We start from the raw sequence: 25,217 nt of genomic DNA, 5'->3' as shown, positions 1-25,217 counted from the left end.
AAGCTCTCGGGCAGTCTGGGTCCTTATTTGAAAGTGGGCAGCACCAGGACTCCATCCTGCCGTAGCCCCTCCCTGCGACACAGCCTCAGGGAAGCTCCCTGGCCTTGCTGGGACACAGTTACTCATTTCTGAAACAGAGAAACACCACCATCGCCAGAATGGGAACACCCTCAGGGTGAGGGAGGGGAGGAAGAGCTGGGCCTAAGAGATGCCTGGCACACAATGCATGCGCAGCTCAGCGCAAACACAGCCCCACGGGGAAGAATGGCACCGATTCTCTCACTCCCCAGGGGGGCGAGGAGTTAGGAGACCCGCACCACACTCACTGCTCAGGCCCAGGGAACCCACCCTGGGCATCGCGGACGCCAGATCTGGGTCTGGTAACAGCTTCCTGGAGGACCTGCTCTGCGGCTACAGACCACATGCTCGTCTTCAAAAAATTGTCAGAAAAGAAGAGAGTTAAGCCTATAATGTTCACTGGCCCCTGAGCTCCCGGCAGGGAGGTCGGGGGTGGGGTGGGGAGGATCTCTGACTGGGCTTGTCACCACGGAACAGGAGTTCAGATTCTTCAGGGTCTGTGAACTGAGTCTCAATGTTTTACAGACTGAAAGACAAAGAGAAGGAAAGAAAGTGAGAAGAAAGAGAGAAAAAAGAGCTCAGTTCTATGGAAAACCTTCCCCAAAGCATCAACACCCTCCAACCACGAAGGAGAGAGGCTGGGCACACTGCTGTCCACCTGGATGCGAGGTGCCATCTGGGCTCAGCACCCTCTGCATGGGGTGGGGGTGGGGAGACACATGTAAGTATTGGCAAAGGAACTGATTACAACCAGAGGATCCCATGGGCAAGCTACAGATAGCAGACCCAAAGGGAAACAGATGTCTAGGCCCCACATGAGAGGAAGGGCGAGATGGCATCTCAGTGGACCCCAGCCAGCTCAGCCACGGACATCCTGACCTTCAGCTTTCTGCCCCCAGCACGAGTCAGAGTGGGGACTGTCTTCCCTGCCAAGCTCAGAGTTGGGCTACCTTTTAAGGACAAACCCGGACCCCCATTCTGTTGTCCAAAGGGAAAAAGGTGCAAGATAGGGGAAAGTCTTCAGTAAGAAAGCTTGCCTTCAAGAAGATCCAACCCAGGCAAGACAGATGGATGATGGGCTGGAAAACAGAGGAGCACCATCTCTACCTGCCAATGGCAGACAGAGGAAGACACAAGGAGAACGTTCCAGAAACACGTTTCCTGCACCCAGAACGATGGCATCACCCTGAGCTCTGGACTGGAGCCACTCCAAGTGAGGGAAGGGCCTCTCTGACACCCAGGCCCAAAGGACAGGGCTGGGGAGTAGCGAAGAGACCCGAAGAATCTGGGAAGAAATTAAAATCGAGGCATGAACTCCTGTTTACCAAACACCTGCTGCGTGCTGAGCCCAATGTCTGGCCCTGGGGCTGGGGATCAGGTTATGTCCTGTCTACCCCCACGAGCAGACAGCTCTGCTCCATCGCCCTGCCCCTCAAGAACCAAAGGCAGCAGCAGGAGGGAGGGTCTTTACAAAGATCCCTGTTCTGACTGCTCTGCACCCCAAAATGATGGCCTCTCCCCAGGCTGCTCAAATTTCTGTTTCTTTCCCTTCGGCTGTGAACACAACATCTGGGTTTGAGATCAAGGGTGATTTGCTGGCTGATGAATTCACCGCCAGATGTTGGCTACTGGAATGCACAACCGTGGACTTAATTCAAAGCACACGCGACCGCAGAGCACCCGGCCCCACCCCTGGGCTGTGGACACCACACGACGTCACTTCCCCCACTAGGAGCCTGCAAAAACAATCCTTAGTCCGCCCAGCCAGATATGGGATGGAAAAGAACGGAGTGGATGGAAAGTCAAGGTTGCGGACGACCATCCAAGGAACACAGGCGACGTTCAGACTTGGAGAGATGACGACAGCCCAGGCAAAACCAACGGAGGCCAGACTGTGCCACTGCCCTGGGTGGGGAGCCGGGGAGGGGACACGGAGAGGACAGGCAGGAAATCTTGGGTGTCCCCAGCACATGGTGTGGCCAGAAGAACAGCACACTTGACCGGCCCATGTTGATTCAAGTCTCTCCCACTGACATGAATCCTCCAGTGTCTGCGGACCTTATCGGGGAAGCAATGGAGGCTAAGAATAAGCCAAGGACATAGTCTGTGGGGAAGCCAGACCCCCCAAGGAGAACTGCCTTTCTGAAATTCATTTATTTCACACTGAAATAAACTGAATTATCTTGTCTTGCCACGGGCCCAAATGCTCTCTGGAGGCACCCCATATGCTACGTATATGTACTATAGGACCTTTCCCAGTGAGGCCACTCTGCCAACATGGGCTCCCGACCCCAGAGCACGGTAAGCCCCTGGATGTTAGGACTCTGACTTGTAAATGTTCACAGCCTTGCCCCAACACACTCAACATCCCTGAATCCCAAGCGCCCTTGCACAGCTTCCAGCTTAATAAAAAAATCACGGGTCTGCCTGGAAGAGTTGTGGGCATCTCCAGGATTCGGAAAAACATCCATCTAAATACAAGGTCAAAATCCGGCCTGAACCATCTGAACCTTACGTGTGTACTGACTCAAGCTGACAAGGGTGGCTCAGGGTCTACAGAAGCCACCAGTCCTCTCCCAGGCCAGCGCACCTACCGCAGCCTCTGCTTGGACCTGGGAGGGTTGCCCAGGGAGATGGCATTAACCAGGACCCCACTGCCTTGCTCTTCAATCTTGCTCACAGTCACATGGAAAATGCCCAGTGGTCCCCCTGGTGAGGGACACACGGCCTGAGAGTCACCTACTGCAGGGGAGGGGTCAGGGGACTTTGGCCTGCACATCAGCCAAAGACCCTACTGGCCCCAGTCAAGAGTGGATGGGGGGCCGCTCTGTTGCTGTGCCTGGAATGGGAGCCCTGGTTTGCAAACAGAACGGTCGCCTGGTCCATCTGCTTGTCTCTGGGAAGAATTACGCACCAACCATTTCAGAACAGTTCAGATAGAAACAATTTTGCTCCAGACAGGACCTTGTTCAGTTACTAAGTCATGTCTGACTCTTTGCAACCCTGTGAACTGCAGCACGCCGGGCTTCCCTGTCCTTCACGACCTCCCTGAGTTTGCTCAGACTCATGTCCATTGAATCGTGATGCCATTCAACCATCTCATCCTCTGTTGCCCCCTTTTCCTCCTGCCCTCAATCCTTCTCATCATTAGGGTCTTTTCCAATGAGTCAACTCTTAGCATCAGGTGGTCAAAGTACTGGAGCTTCAGCATCAGTCCTTCCTAGCCCCCACTCATTTCAGGCTGGGCTCCAGACCCCCACTCTCCAGCTGTGCTCTGCTCCACTGGGGTACTTGGGAGGGGGCTGGAGGATTCCACACTTTTGTCTACACTCACTGGAGAATGGGCACCTCGAGTGTAGACATCTATACCCTCAAATCACAGAGCCACCTAAGTCTTTGCTTAATCCCTGCAGTGACATCCTGGGGCTGCCACTTTAGCTGACGGTCTCCTGTCCCTTTTGGGTGAACACAGTGACACTGTAGGCTGGTTGACCTGGCTGAGGCCCCTTAACCTTTGATTGATGAACGTGTTCCAAGTCTCAGGGGGATGTGAACGGGGGCACCTCTATCCTAGCTGCCACTAACCTTTGAGGCTAGAGTCAGGAGAGCGAGGGGCACCCTCTTCCTGCATCTACCATCCCAGACACACAGTTGGCTGCTCTGCCCTCTGAAGCTGTAATGGAATGATTATATTTTTTCAGAGCTGTGGCCTGGTATTACTGAAAGAGTTCTAACTGCTTGCATGTAACTAAATCATCTCAGGGGGCCGTGGGGTGTGTGGTAAAGACGCTGTGAGCCTTGGGAATGGGGTTGCATCTGCTTGTTTAGTGGGGGCAGGGGAGACAAACTTCTCTGGCTGGAGTGGCAATGGGGGGAGGGTAGATGGTGACTTAAGAGACAGGGTCATGCTCACAGGGACTGCAGACTGCTCTGATGCCCCACGTTTCAGGGCCACGCCCCTCCCTACTAAACAGCACATGGAAACAGGGTGTGGCTGCGGGTCCTGGGAGATGTCACAGGAATGCATGACGTCAGCGCTGGCCTGGTGCCTGGAAATCCCTGGGAGCATCCAGCCCCACCTCCCCTCCAGCCTCACTGTGCACCCAGCCCTCACCTTCCCAGATGTCCCTTGGTGGACACAGCCCTGGGAGCTCTCCCCGGGTACTCAGCTCTGCCTTCCCTGGCCTCAAGGCTGGGCCCCTTTCAGTCCGGCTGGGGGAGACCTCAAAGTTCGCTGCTTTCAGGGAAATGAAGTAATCAGAAACAGCCCTGAGATGCTGCAGGCAACTGAGGGTTTCATCTGTCCCTGCAGCAGCTGTGAGAGACTGCACCCTGCCCCCACCACCAGGTCCCCCAAAGCTTCCCAGACCTCCCCAACTCCAGGAGCCAACAGATGTCCAGGGCAGAGCAGGGCTGGGCTCTCTAGGGTGAGGTCAAGACTTGGCCAGCATGACTCAGGCCAAGGTCAAAAACTCCTGGAATGATAACTGCTCATTGCAGATGTGTTTATTCGGGAATCGAGGGTGGGGCAGGGACGGTGCAGACAGACAACAGGAAATAGCACCACAGCCCCAGCCCTGGTCCACGCTGCTTGAGAGCCTGCTACCTGAGGATCTGCCAGGCCCGCCCTTGTTGCTCAAGATTCTAGCACACACACGTGAGCGGCTGTCCACTGGATGCCCCGTCTCCATGGAGACCAGCTTGCCCATCTCCATTTTCTGTTCGTTTGCTTTGGCTCCCCTGGGAAGCAGGAGAGAAGCAACTCTAGGAGAGCCTTGCCATGCAGACACACGCTGCAGGCCTCACTGCCCCACTTCAAGCTGCCCTCCTGACCGCCCCGCCCCCTCCCCCCCCCCCCCGCCCCAGGACCCGGATAGAACCGCGACTCAAGCCCCACCACCCTTCCTCCTTTCTCGCTGTCGGCCCAGTGGGATCTCACGCCAGAGGCCTTGATCACGGTCTCCTAAGCCTTGGGCTCGGGGCCCTTCCCATTCACGTGCTGCTGAATCACTTGAAAAAAATGCATCCCGCTCCTGGGAGGATTTGCTGAGAACAGTGCGGCTTTGTGGAGGGAACTGCTGCTCTGCACTTTCTCCGCCAAGACCCTGAGGAGGAGCCAAGCTCAGCCCTGCAAACCCAAGCCTGGAGCCCGGAGCGGGGGCAGGAGCAGGACTGGGCGGGGCAGGGGGCAGTGGGAGGCTGGGAGAGACGCTGGGAGGACTCCGGGCTACCCCGCCTTGCCTTCATCCCTCCCCGCCCGCAGGCTGAGGAAGGGGCCGGATGGACAGCAGAGAAGCAAGGGGCAGCAGACGAAGGTCGCATCCTCACTGGTGGGCCGGGACCTTGGGCAGGTCTCACTTTAGGGTGTGAACACACACAGAGGGCCGGTGGCTCAGGCCCCATCCGCGTGGACACTGCTGCAGCGGCGGCCCTGGCGTGGGATGCTGAAGCACGTGGTCTGTGGGCTGACCCTGACGCACCGCACTGCTCAGGAGCCAGGGGCAGGGATGGGAAGGCGGGAATCCCAGGACCACACCTCCAGCTGCCACTGTGGAGGGATTCTGGGTGAGCGGGCTGGGAGGTCATGCGCCCACTCCTCAGCTAGTCCTCGTGAGCTTAGCTCACCTGCCCCTTGGAGTGGGTGGTGTGTGGGTGGTGTGTGGGGTGCAATCCACCCCCCCACCTCGTCTCCAGGCCGGGATGAGGGTAGGCTATGCTCTGCCATCGACTCTCCATCCTGTTACAGAGCAAATAGCGTGGAGGCAAGAAGTGGCCGCTCCTTATGGCCTCCTTCGGCTCACCGGAAGAGGCACCCCTGCCCCACGCCTCAATTTTAAAAACCTATCTTCCCGTCATTTTACATTTCTGAGTTTCTGGATGTTCTCGTGCACGCTGCAACCCAGCACCTGGCTGGATGGGGGAGGGGACAGGCACGAGGACCCCCAGGGCAGCACCCACGGAATGCGGGGACACATCCAAAACCAAGGGTGCCCCCCTGGCCCCACCAGGGCAGGACCTGTCCCGCCATCTCGGCTGAACTGCTGTCCCTTGTCCCGCTTCTTATCCGTCACTGCTGGCTCACATGTGCCCGTGGAGAGTGGACCTTGTGACAGGTACCACAGATGCTGCCTGCCCCGTGCAGATTGCTTGGGCAAACGGGCGGGGGGGACGGGGCTGTCCACCAGCCCATCGGCCATGGAGGCCTTCCCCAGGGGCCACCATCTGGCTGCAAGGACGTGACCTGATGACCCAGAGAGAAACAGGAACAAGGAAGCTGCCCCAAGTGTGGGGATGGAAGCACACAACCAGGGGAACGTTCTAGAAGATGCAATTTCAGAGAGGAAGAGCCCATGGGGGAAGGAGGGAGGACCCCCTAGGAGGAGCCACCATGTCGGGGTCCCCACTGCTCTCTGGAAGGACTGGGTGGAAACTGTCCTGGGGGCGCTGCCCCAGGGTCCTTGGCACCTGCATCCGGTCGCATCAAAGTGACCAACAAGGAGTGAAGGCGGTGTCTTCGCAGACGCCACAGTGGGCCCCTGGGACACCACTGAGATCAAAGTGACCGGTGACGCCTCTGCTGGGAACCACTGGAGGGTCACCTGTTTGGGGGGAGGTGGTCCTGGAGGGCTGTTCTGTTGCTCACATTGCTGGTCCGGGCAAGAGGGTGCTCTAGACCACCCCGCTTCGGTCTTCCGCAGGTCAGGCGGAGAAGGGCAAGGTGTCTCATACAGCTGCTGGGGGACAGTGTGGGAGGGACCGTCCGGGCAGAGATGAGTCACCCTCCACCATGTCTCACTGCCCTTCCCCGACACCTACTTTTAGCTCAAGTGTGGCCAAGAGGGGACGATTCCTCACCTAGAACACACGAGGCGCAAACACGACCTTTGAAAGTGGAAACAAAAATAACGCACTCAAAGGCAGGCTTGCCCCTTCATCAGACTGTGGCTTCCAGGCCGAGTCAGGAGAACACCATTACTCAGTGTTTGGGTCCCATCGTGGCCACGGCTTTAAACCCGGTGACCCCAGGGTGTCCCCTCCACCCTCAGACCGAGGCAATCCCATGGCGACAGACGGAGTTCTGGCTGAGCACCTGCTGAAGGCCTGTGCCCCTCCCTGGAGGGAATACTCATTTGGCCCAGGAGTGACAAAGGTCTCCCAGCCCCAGGACTTTTGTTTTTATTCACGCTGGACTCAGACCACACTGAGCGGCTCTGCAGCCCTGACCCATGACTTTGCAGAAGCAGATCAGAGAAATGGGGCTGGGATCAAACATTTTCTCTACCTCAAATGGGAAAGCCACAGACAACAGAGACCCACATGCTGGAGACATGAGATGGTGGGAGGATCCTCACTCAAAACTATTGATTTTAAAACAAAACCAAAAAAAACACAAAAACCCACCAAACACCTTGCTGGATGCCATTACTGCTCCATACAAACGGGCACGTTCAGGGGCTGGGGGCTGGATGCTCAGAGACACGCATCCGGCCACTCACCCTGCCTCTCTGAGTATTCTTCCATCGCCATCTAAGTCTCTGTGGTCACTTGTTACCTGTATCCTCCACCAGAATGTAATGTTTCCGTGTGCATGTTGTTCACTGTTCACCTCCAGGCTTGTGAGGCAGTGTCTGCCAGTCAATATTTGCACAGGAAAAAATGGTGCAAGGTCAGGCCAACATTTTCCAGAGGCAAAAAAGAGGTGAAAATGGGAAGCAAAGGAGGAAGGAGACCTTTCCCACACCTCCGTCCCAGCTGGGGTGGCCACACATCCCCAAAGCACTTTCTGATGCCAGGCCTTTTGACCCCCGTGCATCAGGGATGTTATTCTCATTTCGGGAACTGGCCCAAAACAGGCAGCGGTGGGAAGGAGGCTCAGAGGCTCCCACGATAACGGGACGCAGCAGCAAACCTGACACCTGCCTGTGAGATGGACGAACTCACTACGCTGGGTCCAAAAGAGCTTCCAAAAGACCACATGTGCTGTAACATCCTTTTTATAGGGGTCAAGCCTAAGTAAAGCTGAACAATACAGGGTGTGTTCTGGTGTGTGAAGTGGGGACAACTCCCAAGTTCTGCGGATACACAGTACAGCTAAGGAGGAACAGCATACAGAAGAGGGAAGGGGCACACAGATAAAGCTGGTTTTCGGCAAATATTTCAGATCTCAGATTTGAATGGTGGGCTCATAGGTGATGATTATACCATCTACATGTGGGCAGGCTGGGGTCCCAACAGACCCTGCCTTCACTCCCTGTTGGTCACTACAGCTAGGCTCTGGTGCAAAACTACGTAAGATTAAAAAGGCCATTGATGGCCCAGTGATGCCCACATACCATGACTGAAGAGGGGCTCCTACTCAGGACAGCTGAGGTTCCTGGAAGGGAGGGAGGGAGGCCCATCTCCTTGATATGCTAAGCCCAGGGGTCAGCTAATGCTGGCTTGAGGGCCAAAGCCTGCCTACCCCTTATTTTTGTAAATCAAGTCTTATTGGAACTCGGTCACACCCATTCATGTAGTCTATGGCTGCCTTCCAGGCATTGAGTAGTTGCCACAGAGACGATATGGCCAGTGAAGCTTAGAATGCTACTCTCAGCTCCTTGCAGAAAAGGTTTGTCCACTCCATTCCAATCCTTAAGTATGCAACTGGTAGATAAAGCCCCATCCAGTGTAGGGTCTCTGTGGCTACTGAGGCTTCTGGGTCAGGAGTACAGCTGGGAAAAAGGCAACCGATCAGACACCCTATTCCCCGCCGCCTCCCTCCCCCACCACTGCCAGCCCCAAAGGAGTCTGTAGGGCTGTGTCACTGAGAAGCATTTCCCCTTTCTTTTCTCCTCTTTCCTCTTTCTTCCTCTTGCTCCCACCCCCCTCTCTCCCTCTCTGCCACTTTCTAATAGTAAATTTACAAGAATGTTACCAAGTGATGTCCTATGAAACGACGTTGCTTTGAAAAGACGGAAAGATTTTCGTTAGACCTCTCCGTGAACGTCTCAGCCACTGGCTAAGCAACCAATGATGTATCTTTTGAAATTGCGCCCGTCTGACCTTGGATGCCCCTCAAAGTCCAGTGTTTATTCGACTAAAACATCTGAAGCGCTTAAATGTACCTGGCACTTCCATCTGCGCTCGCGGTACATGAAAACAGCCTCAGCTCCAGGACACACCTCTGGGCTAACGCTGGCCAGACCCACATACCGCGCCCTACACGGGTTCTTATTTTCGTGCTAAGGATTCTTTCCGAATAGGACTTAGTTTTTAAAGGCAAGATTGGGAGTAAGTAGGATTTCTGCAGAGGAACTCGCGCCAAAAGCACAGGAGGATGACTGATGGCCCATTTTAAAGAGGCTACGGGTTTCTGAGCAGATGACGCAAATACAATCGCACAGGCTTGGGTACTACCAGTTCCGGCAGAACGCCCAGTTATCAGCGATGTATTTACCATGGGTGGGACTCTCACTTTTAACATATTTTCTGAAACTCCAGCAAGCGTTTCCTGGCTTCTTTAAGAAACTGCTTGTGCAACTTGTTTTGCTCTAGAATCTGCTGTTGAATGTCACGGATCATCTGACTGTGCCTGTCATCGTCGACGATGGCAGCCGAGGGGGAAGTGGGGCTGCGGTCATACCCGCCTTCCTTCTCTGGGTCTGGAGGGGAGTCAGGCTTCGGATGAACCAGACGAGCTTGCCTCTGTCCCCTCCTGCCATCTTTCAGCTCCGTCTGGAGGTCGGCCTCCAAGCTCACCTTGTGGTGTTCGATCTGCTCGAGCAGGTCCAGCTGCTTTATGCTTCTTTGCTCCACCTGCATCTTCTGCTTCTGCATTGCTGCCATCAAGCCAACCCTGTCTGCCTGTTCTTGCGGGTGAAGCTGAAGGGAGCCCTGCACCAGCGCATCCAGTTGGGCCGGTTCCCATCCGGATCCAGGGCTGCAGAAGAGCCAGTCCTTTTCATCCAGAGAGGTTCCTGCTCCAGGAGACCAAAGTGTACTGTCGCTCTTAACCACGCCCTTGGCCATCCTATGGTATTTCTGGTTCTCGAGCTTGCTTAGAAACTTTTGCAAGCTGGTTCTGGACGGCGTCAGGTGGGCTTCCATCCCCACTGGATTCGTGGGCTCCCCGGCAGACACCACATGAATCTCTGCATCTCCTTCCACCTTCTCTCTCTGGCTCTCCCTTCTCCGTGCTTGCGTCTCCTCCTTGAAGTTCTGGTCTTCCCCAGGGCTCTGCTCCACCCCGGGCTTGAGATCCAGCTGCGAGGTCAGGTGTTTTTTCAGCTTCCTGTTGGTATCAAACAACTCTTCGAAGGCAAATTCCAGCTCTCTCTGCCACTTGCTCTTGTTCCCGAGCTTCGCGGGTGGCGAGGCCCCCCTTCTGTGGGTCGAGCCGACTGGACACAGCTGTTCCAGGTGGTCGGCTTTGCCTTCGGGGCTCTGATCCAGACAGTTGTTTTTCGGGCCTTGACGACGAGCTGGCCGCTTCCCCAGCTGCCTCCTGCCCTCCCTGGCTGCGTCACTCTCCTGTTCCTCCAGGCGCTTGATCCCCTCCGGGGCAGCCAAGAGCTTCTCCACATTTGTCCCATGACGGCAGCCCCCGCCGGTCTTCGTGGAAGGCGCTCGTTTTCCTTTGCTCCTCTCCGGGGGGCTCAGGGAAGGGGGACATGGGCCCGTGGCTCTGGAGGCCCCCTGCCTCTCTCGGTCCACTGCTCTCCTCCGGGACGTGGCGCACCAGGGTTGCCGTCGGGCCAGCTCCTCCCTGCGTCCCTTCTCCTCCCGCGCGGCCACTCTGTGCTTCCCCTTGGCCCTGGGCAACCTGGCTGCTCCCCGCTGGGCCGAGCCCTCTGAGTCGGGTTCATGGTCCTCAGCCCGTTCGCCCCCCGAGCCCAACAGATGCGCTAAGTACAGCCGCCCCAGGCCTCGAATTTGCTGGTCCAGGGCCTCCGGCCACTCTGCCTTCAGCTCCTCGACCAAGCGCTGGAGCAGCTGTGTCTTCCGCTGCTGGGGGTCCTTCTGTCTTCTCTGCGGGGCCAGGGCTCCCTTCTCTCGGACCTGGAGCAATCTGTCCGAAAGGTTCTGCCTCGAGAACCAGGCTTCCTTGTCGGGACTGGGGCTCTGTCGAGCAGCTCTCTCCGAGCTTCTTCGCATGTCAGGGACTTGTACAGACACAGCTTTGGAGAGAAGGTGGTAGGAACCGAGAGAGCGGAGGTTCAAGGGCACCAGGGGCCGAGAGGCCACAGCTGCCACGGCTGTTCTGGGTCAAGCCCACCCGGAAGAAGGATGCACAGAGCTGCCCTGAGTGTTCCAAGGAAAGCGAGACCCTGGAGACAAGGCAAAGGGGGGACTCTGAGTGTGGTGGGCTGGGGGTGCCTAGGGGAGGTGACCCGTCCCTTCAGACTGTCCTCCAGACCCCCACCCGCAACGGCCCGTTCTCAGCTCCCGATTTCTGTCTCACAAGCCTCCACACAAGACCTGCAGGGCAGCTATTCTCAGCAGAGGGTGGTTTTGCTTCAGAGGGGCACGTGTGGCCATTTCTGGAGACAGTTTTGGTTGCCACACCTGGAGGAGGGGGCAGTGCTACAGGCATCTAGTGGGTGGATGCAGGGCTGCTATGAAACAGCCTGTGATGCACAGGACGGCGGCCCTGCGACTAGCAGGGACCTGGCCCTCAATGTCCACAGTGCTGAGGTTAAGACCCCACCTTAGGAGACGAGTTAGGGCTCGGGTCAGGGGGGTGTGTGCAAATGCCTGGCCCTCTGGAGGGAGCTACTTATAAATGAAAGGAGGAAGGAGTGTAGGAGGAACACACCCCGGCAAGAAAGGTGTGTGCGTGTGTGCGCGTGGGTGGGGGGAGGTGCACAGATGACTGCGGATCGAATGTTTGTACTAAAATTCAGTGCAAACAGAGGTTAAGCTGGTGGTATCTCTTTTTTCACATCTCTTTGGCATCAGGCAGGGACACGTGCTCCACCAGACCTTCCTAAAGAAGGACCTGCATTTATACCAGAAAAAAAGAGTATGGAGCCTGTGGCCACTCACAGCTGGTGTCCAAAAACGCCATTATTTGTGGGCTACATGAGCCGCCTCCTGGACGGCGGAGCCCACTTCAGCTGTGTAGGATTCCCTTCCCTTCTTTCATCTTAGGGTATGAGGGGTGGAGTCAGGCTGAGCAAATTTTAGCTCAAAGTAATGGTGGTCCCCAGAAATCCCACTGCATCAATTGGAACAACTAATGTGAACTGTGCGGGCTGCCCTCCACTTGTCTTTTTTCCAGTAACCCTGGAGGTAAGGAGTTATCGAGGGTGCAAGGGTGAATGAACCTGTGCACCCCTGGTTCACAGGTGGGGAAACTGAGGCAGGGAGCAACTGAGAAACTTGACCCAGATCACACAGCTGGCAAGTGGCAGCTGCTGCTCAGGTAGACATCTTGTCTTTGACCAATGGTCACATAGCCACCAGCTTTTGGTAACTGTGATCATGCAGTTAGACATGTGGAAACCTGGTTAATACCATATTCTACCAGTCTGCCAACCCCCATGATGAGCAAGAGGAGAGAGAAAGAGAAAGCTAGGGCGTTAAACACAATGGTTGATATTTTCAACCAAAGTGACACGGGTATCCACATACAAAAAAGATTAATTTAGACCCTGTCTTACCATATACAAAATTGTATATCATATACAAAAATTAATGCAAATGGATCATAGACCTTAATGTAAAGTCTAAAGCTACAATTAGAAGAAAGCAGAAGTGTAATTTCCTGACCTCAGACTAGGCACACATTCTTAGATACAACTCCAAGAGCAAAAACAATATAAGAAATTGATAAGTTTGGCATCATCAGTATTAAAAACCTTTGCACTTCAAAAGACATTGTTAATAGGTATAAACATAAGACACGGACTGGAAGGAAATACCTGCAAATCACACACTCAACAAAAGACCTGAATCAGTTGGTATAAACTACTCGTACGACCCAGTAAGAAGACAACAAACAATCCATTTAAAAATGGGCAAAAGGCTGAAATATACACATCACCAAAGAAGGTTTATGTATGGCTGATAAAAGCCCATAACAAGATGGTCAACATCAACCCTCATCAGGGAAATGCCAAATGAAGATACCACTTCACACCCACTAGGATGGCTACAATGAAAGAGACAGGCAATGACAAATGTTGGCGAGGGCCTGGGGACATCGGAACCCTCACAGGCTTCTGGTTCCTGGTGGGGATGCAAAATGCTGCAGCTGTTCTGAAAAAGTTTCGCAGTGTTATACAAAGGTAAATGTATGGGACTTCCCTGATGGTCCAGTGGTTAAGAATCTGCCTGCCAATGCAGGCGACACTGGTTTGATCCCTGGTCCAGGAAGATTCCACATGCCTCGGGGTAAACTAAGCCCACGTGCCACAACTGAGAAGCCCCTGCAGTAAGAAGTCCAAGCACTGCAACTGGAGGGTAGCCCCTGCTCACTACAACTAGAGAAAGCCCATGCCAAGCAATGAAGACCCAGTGCAGCCGTAAGTAAAAGGTAAAAGTAGATCTACCTAAGTACACGCCCAAGGAAAAGGAAATCATGTCCCTACACGAAGAAGGGGAAGCACAGAAACTGAGTAACTGTCCCAGCTCACAGGGACGAGCTGGGTTTGAATCTGAGTCCCAAACATCAGAGACAGCTTTTCCTACCCTTAGGAATGGCCACAGGCTTCCCTGGTGGCTCAGATGGCAAAGAATCCGCCTGCAATGAGGGAGCCCTTGGTTTGATCCCTGGCTTGGGAAGATCCCCTGGAGGAGGGCATGGTAACCCACCCAGTATTCTTGTCTGGAGAATCTCCATGGACAGAGGAGCCTCTCCAGCTACAGTCCATGGGGCTGCAAAGAGTCAGACATGACCGAGTAACTGAGCACAGCACAGGAATGCCCATAGGGGTGTCCAAACAGATGAGGAGAGGGACAGAGCTGTGAAGGTTTCTTTGTCCATCTTGGAAGACAGCTGGAGAGAACAGCGTAAATTGCACTGCTAACGGGTGACGATCAGCATAACCTGGACGAGCGTCTCCCACTCTGGAGGGCCCCCACCCACTCAATCACCCCGTTACAGCCCAAGCCAGGGCGGCTGGGGCAGGCGCCCCAGTGCAGGCCAGTTGATTTTCCTAGAGACATGCAAATGGATGAAAACCTATAACATCTGGATGGTGACCTTGGGGGAAAAAGCCCAGAAATTAGTCAGCTCCCTTGTTCAGGAACTGAAAACCCTAGAGCAACTGGCAGATGCACCTGGGCCCTCTGCCCATGTCCCCAGCTCCCTGAGGCCCTCATCTCCAAGCCCTGCCCTGCTCACTGACCAGACCAGAATGCTCTGGGCGTCCAGTTCTCCCTTGGGTCTTCTGCTCCTGCTCCCCCAGAGGGGGACAGGCTGGGCTGTGACCGCCACCCTCAACCCCTCAGGAAGCCACAGCCCCGTCCTTACAGAAGGCCCGCTCAGCACGGCCGCCGTGAGGAACACTGGGCCCATTCTCCTCTCACCCTCTGCCGTCCCTGGTGCGCAGAGCCAGCCCTCGGTGGTCACCTGGGCAGCGGCTCAGATGACTCTTCAGCCAAGGCAGACCCCCTCCCAGGCCACCGGGAAGCACCCAGGCCCACAGCAGCCCTCCTGCCTTCTAACCCCTCAACGGAGCCTCCAGGGCAACCCCAGTCCAACGAGGAGGAATAGTGACCACAAGGGAGGCGGTGAGGCTCTGATGCCAGGCAGGCTGGATCGAAGGGTCTCACCTGAGCCTCCTAACCAGGCTTTTGTCACCTCCCCCATCTCCACGCCACCCCTGCCCTCCTCCCCGGCACTGTGGTTACAGCCACTGTTCTGACTCAGCCAGCTGTGTCCCTTCAGCATCTGCAACCAGCTCCCTGGTCCGCAAAGCAAGTCTCCAAGCAGGATGTGAGGTCACTTGCATCACGGTCGCCCGAGCTACTGGCTAAAATGCAGATTCTGGGGCCCTGCCTCAGACTGATGATCCCACCCCAGCCTCAGTGGGAAGGGGGCCCAGGAATGTGCTCGGTTAACCATCTCCCAGAGTCAGTTGGTCGATCCCTGATCTGCAGGCTTGGGAACATTCTGGCAGTTCATGATCTTGCCCCCTTCTCCGCAGCCAGCCAGGCTCCGAGCCATCCCAAACGCCCCCCACGCAAGTCCAGCGCCTTCACCATGCTCAATCCCGTCCTTCTTCCTCAAACAGAACCCCTCCTCATGCCACCCGCCCACCTTTCCCAGACCTGGTCTGGTTCCTCCTCCCTGACAAGGTGGCCCCTGATTTCCGCAGCAACGAGAAAAATGCTCCGGCTTTTCTCCCAAGGCTCACAGACTCAACGCCCAGGTGACATGGTTTAGCACATTTTCTTTGAAACATTTAAAAATAGAAATAAAAGGGCCCCCAATTAGTGGCATGGCCAGAGAGAACCTTTCCATGTAATTAAAGCTCTTTCACACGTAAAGTTAAACATTTCTCTGTCTCCTGAGTGTACAGAAGAGATATAACTTGACCTTTTTAGAACTCTGGATTACCTTTAGAACTACAATATAGAAAATCCCTCAAGGGCTTTGAAGATATATAGGACCCCTCAAAAAACATTTCTGAATATTCTGAATATTCATTGGAAGGACTGTTACTGAAGCTGAAGCTCCAATACTTTGGTCACCTGATGCAAAGAACTGACTCACTGGAAAAGACCCAGATGCTGGGAAAGATTGAAAGCAAAAGGAGAAGGAGGCAACAGAGTATGAGATAGTTAGATAACATCACTGACTCAATGGACATGAATTTGAGCAAACTCGGGGAGATAGTGGAGGACAGAGGAGCCTGGCAGGCTGTAGTCCATGGGGCTGGATACTACTTGGGAACTGAACAACATCAACAACCATACATATATGACACAATTCCTCTGAACGAAATAACCCCAGAATATAATTTCAGTCGCCTTTTCACAGCTTCCTCCATAGTTGTAACTTTCTGGGAGGTCTGACGGCGTCTTAGCCCCCTTTTCTCATACAGCTTCTAAACTGCTCTGGACTGACTGGGACTCACACAGAGAACTGTCTTAAAACTGTGTCTAAAGCCAGAAGACTGAACAGAGTCTGGGGCTCTGATGGGCTTTCCATGAGTCAAGTGCACAAGCGTCTGAGTCCAAGTCCATTGTCGCCGAATGGGACATCCCCAGCACACAATAACCCACAAGGAGATGGAACAGCAGCCATGCTGCTGGAATGCAAGGCTTCAGCTCAGATTTTGCACAGGTTTGAACACCTGGTCAGATCTAACAAGGCCAAGTGTCCTGGGAACCCATTGACAACCCACATGTGGGTCTCCACGTCCAACCCTGCATGTGCCAAGTGGGAGACCATAGTTTCTAAAGAAGCAAAGCAGGAAACGAGAGGGTCTGAGCCAGCTAGGAGCTCAGAGTCGGCAGAGACCTGTGGCCACCAAAACAGCCAACGTGATCTTTACCTGTTCTGCTACAAGTGCCAAAAACAAGCAGGATAATGATCCAGCCCAGCCCCGTGAAATAGGTACTTGGAAGAATATCCACGCCATTCCCACCCCACAGGATGTGTGAGGATCCAAACAAAATAGTCCGGAAGTTTCAAAATCAAAAAATAATTACTGAAATGTTTAGGAATTCACCTAACAGAAAATATACAGCAGGGTTTCCCTGGTGGCTCAATGGTGGAGAATCTGCCTGCCAATGCAGGGGACACAGGTTCAATCCCTGGTCTGGGAGGGTCCCACATGCTGCAGAGCAACTGGGTCCACGTGCCACAACTGCTGTGCCTGTGCTCTAGAGCCCGGTAACCTCTACCGAGCCCACGTGCTGCAACTGCTGAAGCCCAAATGCCTAGAGCCTGTGCTCCGCAACAAGAAAGCCACCGCAATGAGAAATCCACGCACCGAGAAGAAGCCTGTGCACTGCAGCTAGAGAAAAGCCCTCAGCAACGAAGACCCAGAACAGCCTAAATAAATAAATAAAACAATATATAAAAAATATATGAATACTAAATAAGAACGACACATTTACTAGATAAGGAGAAAACCTGAGTAAGGGAGAGGCTGTCTCTTCCCAGATAGGGTTCAGAAAGACAGAGAATGCTTACGGATGAGGAGGGCCTCAAAGTTCAGGAGAATGAAAAAAATAGACAAAAACAGGTCATAGGAAGGAAAGCCCTATGGAACCAAGAATGTTTGGAGGGATGCTTGCAGGTGGTAGAAAAGTCTAGAACAGTATACTCTGGTGGTTCAGAGTATTGAGCAGTTGTGTGACCTAGGGCATGTTTCTTAACCCTAGGCGCCTCAGTGTGTTTGCCTGTAAGATGGGGATGATAACAGCAACATCCATCTGGGCAGATGCTCATCACTATCAGAAACACCCACAAGTTTGGCAAGCTGTTTAGAAAAGAGGGTGGTACTTACTGTGCGTGTCTCCAGATGCCTGGACCAGACCACTGAGAACACATTACAGGGAGGCAGAAATTGGCCAAGATGGAAAGCAGCACTTTCTACAGGGCTGTCTTGAAATCATTGGGCTGACTTGATAGGTAGTGAGACACCCATCACTGGAAACATCCAAGTCAAGCCGGGATAAAACACACATCAGAAACATCTTTAAACTCCATTTCTCTGAGTTCTAGCCTCTAAAAGCACACTTCGTGACACCCCGGGTGCTGCCCAGAGTTTCCGTCTTTTGCTCACTTCCCTGCCCAGAAGTTTCTGTCTTTGCTCACTTCCCAACTCTCCCTCAGTTAAGTGGTGGTTCCTAAAGCCGGCTGGGTGTTAGGCCAGCTGTATCAGAATCACCTGGCAAGGAGGTGATCATGGACAGAGACCATGAGTCCTGGCCAGGCCCCACCACAGGTTTCTCCTGGTGTGCTGTTTGTAAACCTGTATGTTTAACCATCTCCCTGATGCACATTCAGGACCAGGACAGTTCTAGAAAGCTGAGATGGCCAGGCAGCCAACCTCTTAGGAGAACAAGCCTCGGTCATTGTGTCTGTTACCTTCCCAACCAGCTTCATTAAGAGAGTCATAAGGCATAGACTCTTCCAAAATTACGGGAGACACCAGGCTAGCTGCGTGGGGGGTTGCTTATGGCTGATCCAGCTAAATGTCACTTGATAATGTCAATCGCTTTCCCTCCGACCTTATGACTGTGGCTACCCCGCCTAGGTCAGGGGTCCCCCATGCCAACAACTGTTCTTGTTGTATAATGACCTATCCCCGCCCCCGGCAAACCACCACATTCATTCCCAACCCTGTCCCACTAGCTTCCACTGTCCATCCTCCCCAGTCGAACTGTAGATGCAGAGCCCCGTGGTGCAAGGACTTTCAGTTAGCCTCTGGACATGTGGCCTGGACATCCTTATTGGCCCACTTCCTAGGGCCCCCTTCAGAGGCTCACCAAACCACTGGCCACAGAGAGAACACCGCCCCCACAATGGATAAGGTGCCGGACCCAAGAACCTCGGCCCTGGGTGGTCTGCATAGGGTTTCTGGGGCCCACTGACCAAAGTTGGCTGGAATCGCAGCTCCCCACCTTCGCCAGCAGCCCAGCACCCACCCTAGCTGGTGAACTCTGGCAGCCGCTGCCATGGAAACGACAGAGCTGCTGTGCTGTGACATCAGACCAGGGGTGAAGTCAGGGACAGTGATGGGCCAGCCAGAGGGTGAGCATGTGTCAGCACACCGGTTGTGGGTCCACTGATCACAGAAGACTTGGCTTAAACAGCTGGGGCGATGAGCAGCATGCGTGCGTGCTAAGTCACTTCTGTTGTGTCTGACTCGTTTTGCAACCCTATATGGAATGTAGCCTGCTGTCCATGGGATTCTCCAGGCAAGAATACTGGAGAGGGTTGCCACTTCCTTCTCCAGGGGATCGTCCCAAACTAGGGATTGAACCCATGTCTATTATGTCTACCTGCACTGGCAGGCGGGTTTTTTGCCAACAGCGCCACCTGGGAAGTGCCCGGTAACGAGCAGAGGGATGGCAATGGGCAGAGGGATGGCAGAGGGGCACCATGAAGATGCCTGTTGAGAGCGCGCTTGCGTGCTTTCGATGTTTAAAGATGGCCTGGCAGGGAGAAAACCCTTCCTGTTCCAGCTTGACAGCATGGTCACAGTGGTCCTCGTCAGGGCGTCTCTCTTCTGAGCTGTGGCACCTCAAGGTCAGGGCTCCCTGACAACGCTGGCCACCCCTCCTCCCACAGGGAGGGTGTCTGGTCCCACTCAGGTTGGGGGCGTTTGCCCCTCCAGGATCCACTGCTGAGCCGAGCTGGATGGAGGTGGGAGGATGGAATGCTGGCCTGGGGCCCCCACTGAGCACCCAAATTAAGAAATCATACAAGTCTGACCTCACGGCTAGGACTAAGGGCACTCACCACAAATATGACAATTGAGAAATTTAGTTTGGAGGACGTGATATTGGTCCCGAGATGTTATGGCAACCGATCTCAGGGTTTGGTTTCTTGACAAAGTCAATAGCAGGAACTTGGAATCTTGGAGGCAGAGCAGATCCAAGGATGAAACTCTTTTGTGTGGGGCTGGAAGGGCTCTGGAGAGGTCATCTGGTCCCTGACCTGGCACGTGGTGGGAGGATTTCTGCCTCTGAACCCCTCAACCACAACCCACCCCACCCACTTTCTGGGTCCCTCTTCCAGGCCCCCTAGATACAAAATCTTATGTCTATTTCTCCTTCCCCAGAGCATACTCAGCGCCCAGTCTCTTAGCCTCTTCTCAGCAAGGTCATGGATATTCACCTTTAGCATGGGACAAGTTTGGAGTGGGGTCAGGGGGGAGGGCAGATAATACGACTAAAACCTACAGCCTGTGGGGCCTTTGATGGCATTCCAGAATGTCCCAGCACAGCCACCACTGGCATCCTCTTCCAGATGATCCTGCATTGAAGGCATTTCTCCCAAGCCCAGGCTCTCCAGCTTAGTGATTCCAAGAACATGGTTCCCACCCTCTGGATGATCCTGCTCTGCTCAGTGGGCCCTTCTTCATGGGGCCCATCACTGAAAGTGGACCAAACCAGCTTTAAAAGTCTGGGCCCCATCCCACTGTTGCCCACAATCAGACCCATCCTTCAGCAAACTCTTTTAAAAACAACACATGTCATTCAAGTTCAACACAGAAAAATTAGAAAACCATATTTCAGAAGCAAGTCTAATTCCTCCTCCTTTATCTGAACATTTTACAATTCAGTAAGAAGTCCTTGAGGAGGACTCCAGAGTTTAAGACTCCATGCTTCTATTGCAGGGGGCGCAAGTTCTATCCCTGGTAGGGAACTAAGATCCCACATGCCGCTCAGCTTGGCCAAAAAAAAAAAAAATCTGCAACCTTTGGTCCTGCAGAGCATCTGCGGCTATGATGTATCTAACACTGAGATAAACAAGATGGAGGTGAGCACCCTTGTGATGAGATGCTAGCACACATCCTTTATTATTTTCTGCAGAAAAATTTCTAGATTTAGAGTTGCTTGCCCAAAGGGGAGACTTCTTTTCTCCCTTTCTTTTTCTTAAAGTATAGTTGACTTACAATATTGTGCTAGTTTCTGGTATACAGAAAAGTGATTATACATATATTCTTTTTTATATTCTTTTCCATTATGATTTACTACAGAATGTTGAATATATCCCTGTGCTCTACAATAGGACTTTGCTTTATATATACTGGTTTATATAACCTATCCGTCCACCCACTTTCCCCTTTGGCATCCATGTTTGCATTCTACGTCTGTGAGTCTGTTTCTGCTTTGTAAATAAGTTCATTTGTATCATATTTTAGACTTCACATATAAATGACATCCTATGATATTTGTCTCTTTTTGACTTACTTCACTTAGTATGATAATCTCTAGGGCTATCCGTGTTGCTGCAAATGGCATTATTTCATTCTTTTTTTACGGCTGAGTAGTACCCCATTGTATAAACAAACCACATCTTTATCCATTCATCTGTTGGACATTTAGGTTGCTTTCATGTCCTGACTATTGCAAACAGTGCTGCTCTGAACACTGGGGTGCATGTATCTTTACAAACCAGCTTTCTCCAGATACAAGCCCAGGAATGAGATTGCTGGATCATATGGCAACTCCACTTTTAGGTTTTTAAGGAACCTCGACAGTGTTGTCCATAGAGATTGAACCAATTTACATTCAAGGGGAGACTTAAAGTTGTAGACCGGCGCTGTCAAAATGTCCTTCAAACTTCTAAACTGCTCAGGTTAAGATAAAACACACCCACCTAGAGTCAGCCCTTCCAAGGACAACACGCTTCTTGGCCACGTGGAACAGAGCAATGGAAAGGCCGTAGCTGTGACGTCCAACCTGTTTCCAGAGACTTGAGCCAGGTTCTGGCTCATTAGAGTCCTGGCACCGAGTCGACCACGAGACCTTGGGTGAGTCATCGACTGTTCCCCATCCAGACAGGGAGGACACCTGCCTGACCTACCACCTTCCTCCTGAGTCCTTGTCAACAGGAAGAGACAAAGTCCTTTTGCACCAAAAAAGAGACTTCTGATTGGAGACTATTTGCCGGTCGCTTTTCCCTGCTTTCCAGAATTGGCGCATAAGAAATAAACACCTCCTTAAATGTGTTCCTGATTCTTTGCGGCGTGTCTGATTCTTTGCGGCCCCATGGACTGTAGCCCGCCAGGCTCCTCTGTCCATGGGATTCTCCAGGCAACAATACTGGAGCGGGGAGCCCATTTCCTTCTCCAGATCTTTCCAACTCAGGGATCAAACCCAGGTCTCCTGCATTGCAGGCAGATTCTCTACCATCTGAGCCACCAGGGAAGCCCCCTCCTGGAGCCAATGGGCCTGAGAGGCCAAGACGTCACAACAGAGAATCAGAGACTGTGCTCATCACAACAGAGAATCAGCCGCGCTTATCACTTCTCCGCTCCAATGCCTCTCTTCCCGAGATACCTGGTTTCTGTCTGGGCAGAGCCTAGCGGGGCCATTTCTCGCAGGGGCTTCTGAGGGTTAAAGGGTAAATGCTGGAGGGGCTGCGGAGAAAAGTCCCCAGGAGAGAACTGTGTTTGCCCTCAAAGCCGTCCTGTCACAGGGTCAACAGTCCTTCTGAAAAGGGACGCTTCCCTGGGAGTGGAAAAATCCACACAGACCTGAAGTCCATGAGTGACCCCCAGTCTTTTCTCCTAGATACATGGAACACTGTCTAATATTTATTTATATTTATTTATTTGGCTGCGCTGGGTCTCAGTTGCAGCATTCAAACTCTTGGTTGTGATATGCGGGGATCTAGTTCCCTGACCAAGGACTGAACCCTGGTCCCTGCCCTGAGAGACTCCATGTTCCCTGGTGGTCCAGTGGCCACCAAGGAAGTCCCTGGAGCGCTGCTGACAGCCTCCTGGACTCCAGCGCCTGGGGCACTCACTTCATTGTGTGTGTGCAAACGCTCTAGACTTGGGGCCCTGTAGGATCATTCCTACGCATCTCCGTGTCTAATGCATCCCTGGCATCCTCCCCTCCCGGTCCTTGTTCTTCACTACCTCATGTGTCACGTGACCCCATGTGAGGTCACAGTGGTCTGGGGCGTGTCAACCAACTCTGCACAGTGAATTCTCAACTACCCTCATATCACGTGCCTGCACTAAAAACCCATCCAGGGGCCCTGAATTCTTGATCTGGATCAAAGGAAGGGCAGCAGAAGTGAGCTGAGCCGAAGAGAAAAACCAGGCTGAGTTTCCCACGTTGTACCGTCCCTGGGATTCTCCAGGCAAGAACACTGGAGTGGGTTGCCATTTCCTTCTCCATGTAAGAACAGTCAATCCTAAAGGAAATCAACCCTGAATATTCATTGGAAGGACTGATGCTGAAGCTCCAATACTTTGGCCACCTGATGCAAAGAGCCGACTCATTAGGAAAGGCCCTGATGCTGGGAAAGGTTGAAGACAGGAGGAGAAGGGGACGACAGAGGATGAGATGGTTGGATGGCATCACCAATTCAATAGACATGGGTTTGAGCAAGGTCTGGGAGATGGTGAAGGACAGGGAAGCCTGGCGTGCTGCAGTCCATGGGGTCGCAAAGAGTCAGACACGACTGAGTGACTGAACAACAAGGAAGAGCCAAAAAAAAAAAACCAGAGGGGGCCAGGAATGTCAGAGGAGGTTTATTTCTTTTTTTATGCACATGACTTTCTTCTTGAGGAGCTCTGGGGACAGAGGCCCACAAGGTTTCACAGAAGCATTATCCAGGATCTCAGAAATCTAGATGGAGTGGGCGGGGTTGACATTTATTGAGTCCCTCCCATGCTTTCGCACACTTTACTCATTCATCAGAAATTCACTCACCATCTGCTGTGGCCCAGCCCTGAGGAGTTTCTTTTTTCAAAAAATATTTTTTCAATTTATCTGGCTGCGCTAGGTCTTAGTCTCAACATGTGAACTCAGTTGCAGCATGTGGGATCTAGTTCCCTGACCAGGGACTGAACCCGGGCCCCCTGCATTGGGAGCACACAGTCTGAGCCACTGGAGCACCAGGGAAGTCCCCGAGACATTTAATTCTGCTTTTACAGAAGAAACTGAGGCTCATAGAGGCACAGAGTCAGGACTCAGAACCAGCTCTAGCAGGCTCCAAAGACCCAGGCTTTTCCTCTGATATTTTGTACTTCATCTTTTTTTCTCTAAAACGTCAGTCCACTTCCCCATCCTGTCCTTGGTTAAGAATCAGCTGTTGAAGTCCTTCCTAACTAGAGCCTTTGACTGTCATCAGTCAGTCAAAGCAAAGCTTGATGCAGAGCCTGAGTGCTGAGCCAAGTCGTGAAGATGACCTGACCCTACAGGGTCTCCAGGAAGCCCAACCAAGACCTCCAGACCACAGATGAGAAAGGACCAAGTGAAGACTCATCCCAATCCAGGCTCTGTCCCCGGGAACTCTCCACCCTAGAATGTCTCACAGCAGGAGGGTTACAGCCTTGAAACTCATCTCTCCCTCTCTTGGGCTCACAGGTTCAAGATTCACTGCATCTTTAGGGTCAGTTCAGAGAATGATACCCCAAGGCATCAATCTTTCTGGAAAGCAAGGAGCAGGCCACCAGGTGAGAGGTGAGTCGGCCCCAGGAATTTCACACCCAGGGGTGAGGGAAAGTTTTCATAAAGGGCAAGATGGTAATTCACGTAGCTCTGTTGCAACCACTCAAGGCTGCCATTTTTCCAGCCGGTAAGCAGCTGCAGACTTTGTATTAGGAATGGGTGTGGGTGCATTCCAGTAAAACCGTATTTACCGTAATAGGGGATCAGAGGTGGGTGGCGGGGGGTAGTGGGGGTACTGTTTGCCAAGCCCTGAAAGGCTACATTCTATGCGTCCTGTTGCAGGGCACGGCTTTGCTGCTGCAGCACCAGGTGGAAACATACTACCTGAGTCTCATCGGAAATATCAGACTGAACCCAGCACAGGGGTCCTTGGGATGCTGTAAAATCAGATAGTGGTGAAGCTGCACAGCTCTGTGACTGCACTAAAAAAACCACTGAATTGCACTTTATTTACTTTATAAATTAATTAATAACTTATAAAGGAGAACTGAAATTTATTTATTTTGGTCATGTTGCACGGCATACCAGGATCTTAGTTCCCCTGACCAGGGATCAAACCCCTGTGCCGCCCTACGGTGCAAATGCAGTCTTAACCATGGGAACGCCAGGGAAGTCCCTCCCTGAACTGCCCGCTTTAAATGGGTGAACAGTAGAATCATACCTCAACAAAGCAGATAAAAAGCATACGTCTCTGAGGCAGAAAAACGGTAACAGTTCTTTTCATGAAGCAATAAACCCTTCCCCAATCTGCTTCTCCGAGGAATAAGGCAAAAGGGAGGCAGCCCTGGACGTGAGCCCCACCCTCTAGGTTCAGGGCTTTCACGGCCTCGCTCGAAGCCTTCTCTTCCGCCTCTCCCATCCTGAAGACACCCCTACCCCAGTCTCCTTGTTGCCTTTTCACTTTAAAATAACTATACGACGAACACATGTTAATCACAGAAAATTTAGAAAATACAGATAAGCAAAACGAAATAAAAATTACCCTTGATCTCACCCACTGCCTAGAATTTTGACAGACATCCTTCTAGACTTTTCTCTACATGTATAAGCATAATTAA

General features: G+C 52.9%; 2 protein-coding genes across 2 annotated transcripts in view; both read right to left on the bottom strand.

Annotated features, from left to right (window-relative positions):
- TIMP2 (TIMP metallopeptidase inhibitor 2) overlaps positions 1-25,217 on the bottom strand; it is a 54,366-nt gene that overhangs the window by 20,010 nt on the left and 9,139 nt on the right. The window lies entirely within an intron of this gene.
- Positions 5,881-13,832, bottom strand: CEP295NL (CEP295 N-terminal like). The gene has a single exon (XM_027518284.1). The coding sequence runs from the start codon at positions 11,209-11,211 to the stop codon at positions 9,535-9,537; it is 1,677 nt and encodes a 558-aa protein (XP_027374085.1). The 5' UTR covers positions 11,212-13,832; the 3' UTR covers positions 5,881-9,534.

The sequence above is a fragment of the Bos indicus x Bos taurus genome, chromosome 19 (genome assembly GCF_003369695.1).
Source record: "Bos indicus x Bos taurus breed Angus x Brahman F1 hybrid chromosome 19, Bos_hybrid_MaternalHap_v2.0, whole genome shotgun sequence".
Classification (NCBI taxonomy): Eukaryota; Metazoa; Chordata; class Mammalia; order Artiodactyla; family Bovidae; genus Bos; species Bos indicus x Bos taurus.
The sequence above is the reverse complement of the archived record's forward strand: the minus strand, read 5'-3'. Positions and strand labels throughout refer to the sequence as shown.

Coding starts and splice junctions, on each gene's coding strand:
- CEP295NL (XM_027518284.1), bottom strand. CDS start 11,211: ATGCGAAGAAGCTCGGAGAGAGCTGCTCGACAGAGCCCCAGTCCCGAC.